Source organism: Mustela nigripes, chromosome 1 (genome assembly GCF_022355385.1).
Source record: "Mustela nigripes isolate SB6536 chromosome 1, MUSNIG.SB6536, whole genome shotgun sequence".
Classification (NCBI taxonomy): domain Eukaryota; kingdom Metazoa; phylum Chordata; class Mammalia; order Carnivora; family Mustelidae; genus Mustela; species Mustela nigripes.
In genome coordinates this window covers 148,912,025-148,918,180 of record NC_081557.1, presented here as the reverse complement: position 1 = coordinate 148,918,180, position 6,156 = coordinate 148,912,025, and the positions used below count along the sequence as shown (strand labels likewise).

General features: G+C 54.0%; 1 protein-coding gene across 1 annotated transcript; it reads left to right on the top strand.

Moving 5' to 3' along the window:
• The first annotated feature begins 697 nt into the window (after positions 1 to 697).
• On the top strand, positions 698 to 5,914 carry NKX6-1 (NK6 homeobox 1). The gene is made up of 3 exons (XM_059394364.1): positions 698 to 1,453; positions 3,207 to 3,379; positions 5,632 to 5,914. Exons 1-3 carry the CDS (start codon positions 784 to 786, stop codon positions 5,890 to 5,892), a joined length of 1,104 nt encoding a protein of 367 aa, XP_059250347.1. The 5' UTR covers positions 698 to 783; the 3' UTR covers positions 5,893 to 5,914.
• Positions 5,915 to 6,156: the final 242 nt, after the last annotated feature.

The window sequence follows — 6,156 nt, the reverse complement described above, 5'->3', positions numbered from 1 at the left end:
TTTCTTTCTTTCTTTTTTTTCCCCTCACCCTTTTTTCTTTTCGATATTGCAACTCTAGTGCCCGGTGGCCCAGAGGGGAAGGCGGGTTGGCGCGCCGAATTCGGGAACGGCGGGGATTGGTGGCACTGCCCTTTCTGGCGCCCCAGCCCCGGGCAGAGCCACCGGAGGAAGCCCGCCCAGAGGCGAGATCCTCCTGCGGGCTGGATGCGCTCTCTCCCCGCGAGCAGCGAGCGCCGAGTGCGAATCAGCCTCGCGGCGAAAGAACAGGGCAGTCAAATAAGATTAGAGAAGTGCGTCCGGCGGAACCTGGAGTCCTTTGAGCCACCCCAGAGAAAGCGAGCCAGTCCCCCTACTCCAGCATCGAAGTGGAGATTCGGTGACTCTTAACTTTGTTGCAAACTCTGGGGCCCGTCTGGGTTTTGCTTTGCTTATTTCTCCCGCGGAGATGAGAAGTAGAGATCATTGAGAGGCGAGGAAAAGTAAAGAGAGAAGAGACTGAGACGGAGTCCACGACTCTGGGAGCGAAAGGACAGCCAAACTCGCCCGGACGCTCGCTGATCTCGGGGAGCCACCGCCTCTCCAGTGGCGTGTTTGGACATTTCTGCTGCGCAGCTTCGAGAGCAACTCTCGGCGGCGGCGTTCCCGGCCCAGTTGGCAGGTCGCCTCTGGGAGCGCGGAGCTACTCTTCGCTCGCGCCCTCGGCACTCCTCGCTTTCCTGAGCCCCACCGGGGCACCCGCCGGCGCCCTCGCTGAGTGGCTGCGGGCTCCGGCCTGGCCGTGGGATGTTAGCGGTGGGGGCTATGGAGGGCACCCGGCAGAGCGCGTTCCTGCTCAGCAGCCCTCCCCTGGCTGCCCTGCACAGCATGGCCGAAATGAAGACCCCTCTGTACCCCGCGGCGTACCCCCCCTTGCCCGCCGGCCCCCCCTCTTCTTCCTCCTCTTCGTCCTCCTCGTCGTCGCCCTCTCCGCCTTTGGGTGCCCACAACCCAGGCAGCCTGAAGCCCCCGACCGCGGGGGGGCTCTCATCCCTGGGCAGCCCCCCACAGCAGCTCTCGGCCGCCACCCCCCACGGTATCAACGACATCCTGAGCCGGCCCTCCATGCCCGTGGCCTCAGGGGCCGCCCTGCCCTCCGCCTCGCCCTCGGGTTCCTCCTCCTCCTCCTCCTCGTCCACCTCCGCTTCCTCCGCTTCGGCAGCTGCAGCGGCGGCTGCAGCCGCTGCAGCCGCCGCCTCATCCCCAGCGGGGCTGCTGGCTGGCCTGCCCCGCTTCAGCAGCCTGAGTCCGCCGCCGCCGCCGCCTGGGCTCTACTTCAGCCCCAGCGCAGCGGCCGTGGCCGCGGTAGGTCGGTACCCCAAGCCGCTGGCCGAGCTGCCCGGCCGGACGCCCATTTTCTGGCCAGGAGTTATGCAGAGCCCACCCTGGAGGGACGCCCGCCTGGCCTGCACCCCTCGTGAGTACAATCGCCTGAGTACAGTTGTGCGCGTTCTACCCGCTCTCGGGTCATGTCTTCTGATGTGCATGGGGATCCGTGCACCCTCTTGGCTCCCCAGTAGTTTCTGGCAGCGCCAGAATCGCACGATTTAGGCTCTGCCAGGGCATTCATTGAGGGACTCTGACTTCCCTGAGCACGCTTCCAAGTGCCCCCCCCCCCCAAGTCTTGGGCACGCCTCGAGGAGCGGTTGTGCATGAGTCCGTGTTGAAAACGCGGTGCTAGGCATGTGTCTCACCCGAGGCCCCGGCTACTTTGGAACCGCCTAACTGCAACCTCAGGCCCTGCTTGGGTTTAAGAGGTGGGAAGGGCAGGAGAGGCTATTGAGCCCCGGGCTACATCCCCTCTTTCCTGGCTCCCGCCTGTCTGCCAGGGCCCCACTCCACCTACGCCAGACGAACTGGCCTCTCTGCGAACAGGCGGGGGACCACAGCGGCAAGCCCTCCACGGCCCTGGCCGGAGTGCGTGTACTTGCATGTACATCTCGGCCCAGGGTGTCCCTACCTAACCTCTTCGCCTTCGAGGAGCTCCCCCACCCCCACCCTAGTACAGTCGGTCCGGGTGACCTCATTGAAGACAGGTCCGCGGCAGCCGCAGTAGCGAGCTCAGTCACTTCGGGCCACTCCCCTCTGCTGGGCTCTCACTTTCCCACCTGCCTCGGCCCTGGGAAGGTGGGGTGGGGGTGGCGAAGGGCCGGGACTTCTTGGGCCTGGGAATTCTGAGAGGCATCTTGGCCCTCAACATCCTTACATGAAAATGAACCAGAGGTAGAACGAGGTGGCGGCAGCACTGGGGAATATACACATCCCACCAAGATCTTGCTTGAAACCAACTAACTGTGTTGCCCCGAGATCAGTCCAATCTTCTGGGTAGCTGGCCACCGCCGAGGAGGCTCCTAGTCTTCCAGGTGTAGTTCGAGGCCCAGCCTAGGTTTTTCTCTTGCTCCGGTCTTTGCTCTTGACCCAGTCCCCCAAGTTTCCATTAATTCTCCAGACCTCTTTCGTGTGGGTGAGCGGCAGTCAACTAAGGGAAGTTGCGGGAGCCAAGTAGAGACTCCCTTGGGAATGGAGGGCTGCCGGACTGGTGCGGGTGTCGGGGAGACGCTATTGTATCCGTTTTGATGGCCGTGTAGGGACCGCCAACAAAGGCGGTACCCCCTCCCCCTCGGCCGCAGCGGCGTTTGACTTGGGGGCGATTTAGCTCTCTTGTGTGCAAAAAACAAGGCGCCCTTTGTTGTGCGGGCACAGGTTAGGAAGGCGCTCAAGGGAGAGAAAGAAAGAAAGAAAGAAAGAAAGAAAGAAAGAAAGAAAGAAAGAAAGAAAGAAAACAAAACAAAACTAGTCATCCTCAAGCAAAGTCTTCGGGGCTGAGCGAGCACTGACTGGACTGGGAGGCTAGACGGGCCTTTATCCCGCGTTCTTCAATTTACTGGGGCCTGGTGATTTCGGCTCCGGCAAACTTCAGCAATGCGCTCCCTGTTGGACGTCTCTGTTCGGCAGGTTATTTACTGCTGCTCCAAACACACCCGGCTTTTTAAAACAGGTGGGCGTAAAAAGGCAAAGGGAGGCGCGCAGCGGGACTGGAAGCACCGGACACTTCTGACGTCTGCTGCGGAATAAGCTTGCCCCCCAAAACTTCGTGTTTTGAGTTGTTCTCAGTGAAGCCGCTTGTAACCGATTGTTTTTCTCCTTCCCTTGTTTATCTGTTCTCGCAGATCAAGGATCCATTTTGCTGGACAAAGACGGGAAGAGAAAACACACAAGACCCACGTTTTCTGGCCAGCAGATCTTCGCTCTGGAGAAGACTTTCGAACAAACGAAATACTTGGCGGGGCCCGAGAGGGCTCGCTTGGCCTATTCGCTGGGGATGACGGAGAGTCAGGTCAAGGTGAGTAGCAGACCTTACAAACCTTGAGGGATGGTCTCCTAATCCCCAACTCGCACGCACGCGCGGACACACACACACACACACACACACACACGCGCGCGCGCGCGCGCGCGCGCGCGTACACACCCCTCTAACAAACAGCCGCTTGGGGGGTGCGGATCTGAGGAGCCTGGGGAGAAGATGAAATCAGCGAAGGGGGTGGGAGTGGGGGTTACAAAGGCCCTGGGGTCTCCAGGCGGGCAAACTGTTGATGAACAAAAGGAATCAAGCCCCCGCCTTTGAAATTAGGTTAATCTAGATAGCAGCATGTGCTGGGGGAACTCGCCATTATTGGAGAATAAAAGCATGACCGAAATATCAGCCCTTAGAATAGATCACACCAGTTAGATAGCTTCTATGTACTCTGTTTGTAAGGATATTCAAGCTTTTGTTTGTCAATTCAAGCTCCGCTAGTCATATCATTTTCTGATGTAGATCAGCCTTATAGTGCTACTATATTAACTTGCAGGTTTTTAAAAAAAATGCACAGGATGCAGCCGTTTAGCAGGGGTGAATCTGCTTTTAGTTTAGCTGATGACTATAACTTTGGAATAGTAATTTTCCAAATGAATTGACAAGATTATTATTGTATTATGAAAGAATTCTGTCTATCAACAGATGTATACTATTTTACCGTTTGTGACAACAATTTATAATTAAAATGTCACTTAGCTTATAATTGAGTTGTACAGCATATTTCCAGGGAATCAAATTTGAGAAATCTTTTCCTGAAAAATAAAAGGATTGAACGAGTAGGTAAATTAAATCTAGTGGTTTCCTATATTTCCAGTATTCTCTTTTGTGTCCCTTCTTCAATTTATTATATTTGGTATTATATTTGGAGGGGAAGGAGCATAAATCTGTTTTCATTAGTAATCTTGTTGCTCCTTAAATTAAGTGGGAATAACTGTTAGCCACGTCTGCTGGTTAGAGTGTATTTCCCCCGGGGGCAAGCATCATAAAATGCATTTCAGGGGTGATTTTGTACGTGACCATTAGAATACCATCACAGTTAAAATTATTTTTGCAATGTTTGGTACAGAGCCTACCACAGTAATCTGGAAGTCTTCATTTGTCACCGTAAATATGTCTGTGTGGCTAGAAGTGAATTATTATAGCTGTATACGGAAAATAAAAATCACTTTCTTAACAATTCGGATTCTCTAGATAAAATACATAACGGATGAGAAAATGGATGAGAATCATAAAAAGAGGATAGTATCTTTTGGAAATTGGTTGCTGATGCTTTAGGTTAAATTATGTATATCAAACATGGTGTCACACACCATGAATAGCTTAAAATATTTGTTATATAAAATGTCTTGGAGAAGAACAATATTAAAATAATATTTGAAAGACTAGGCATGCTAACAGTGGAAGATAATGTAATAAGCCAAATTTCACTTTAAAAAATAACTAATGAAAATTCCAGCTTGATGTTTGGTTTTATGACAAACCATAGAGAAAGACTCACACACAAACTACCGGTTTTAGCTCATCTATTCAATATTTTCAAGCGTTTATGTTTATTATTATCAGTGATTTGAGGTTTCTGTTTTAGCAAATCTTTTTTTTTTTTTTTTAACTTTAAATGGTACATTACAAGTGTAAACGGGAAGGGGAGTGTTTACCTAGCATGTTTGTGTGGATTCAGACTTGAGATCTGAGAAACAGACAAATATCCAAAAATGAAAAGGAGAACAGAAGTAATTGGGGCAAATGCCGTGCTTTCTCCCACAAATCACACTAAAAAGCAAGCACACTTCAAGTTGTTTGCAAGTCTTAGTCTAAGAAAGTAAACAACAAATAAAATCACAAAGTCTTTATGAAGCAAACTTAGGAAGGTAAGTTTTGTACTTCAAACTACAAAGTAGGAAAGCGGACTCGTTTTTAGGGAAGTTTTAAGTTTCCAAGTTTTTTCTCTTCGGAGACAGCTCACTGACAACGTCTATACACTTGTGTTATTATCGCTATGGTAACGGCGGTCACTCCGCTGGTGCCCGACGCTCGGAGGAAGCTGGGGCGTTGGAGACTGACTTTGACGGCCGGAACAAGGGAGGTCTCTGAGCGAGGGTCGCAGGCCGTCAGGGGCCCGCCCGCTGGAGCGACCCGGGGATCTTGGGGAAGCAGCCTTGCCTGAATCCGCTCGCCTTCAATTCCTGTCCTCCCCCGCCCGCCCCGGTTCCCCTCTCCTCCCCTCTCCTGGCCCCCAGGTCTGGTTCCAGAACCGCCGGACCAAGTGGAGGAAGAAGCACGCGGCCGAGATGGCCACGGCCAAGAAGAAGCAGGATTCGGAGACCGAGCGGCTCAAGGGCGCCTCGGAGAACGAGGAGGAGGACGACGACTACAACAAGCCCCTGGACCCCAACTCGGACGACGAGAAGATCACGCAGCTGCTGAAGAAGCACAAGTCGAGCGGCGGCGGCGGCGGCGGCCTCCTGCTGCACGCGTCGGAGAACGAGAGCTCGTCCTGAGCGCCCGCCGCCCCCCCACCCCCACCCCCGCCCCCACCGGCGCCTGCCCGGCCTCCGGCCCCCGCCCCGGGGACAGCGCGCGCCCCGCCTGCCCGCCCCTTGGGGCTCGGAGGACCCCGCCCCGCCCGCCGGGGCCCTTTGCTATTTTCTGAGATGTACATATCTATTTTTTTAACCTGGAAGTTGAGGGGGGCGGGGGAGAGCGAGAGAGAGCGAGAGAGAGAGAGACTCGGGGGTTGATCAGAAGGCAGAAAAGACGTCGAA

Coding starts and splice junctions, on each gene's coding strand:
- NKX6-1 (XM_059394364.1), top strand. CDS start 784: ATGTTAGCGGTGGGGGCTATGGAGGGCACCCGGCAGAGCGCGTTCCTG. Junction 1,454..3,206: donor CCGCCTGGCCTGCACCCCTC/GTGAGTACAATC, acceptor CTGTTCTCGCAG/ATCAAGGATCCATTTTGCTG. Junction 3,380..5,631: donor TGACGGAGAGTCAGGTCAAG/GTGAGTAGCAGA, acceptor CCTGGCCCCCAG/GTCTGGTTCCAGAACCGCCG.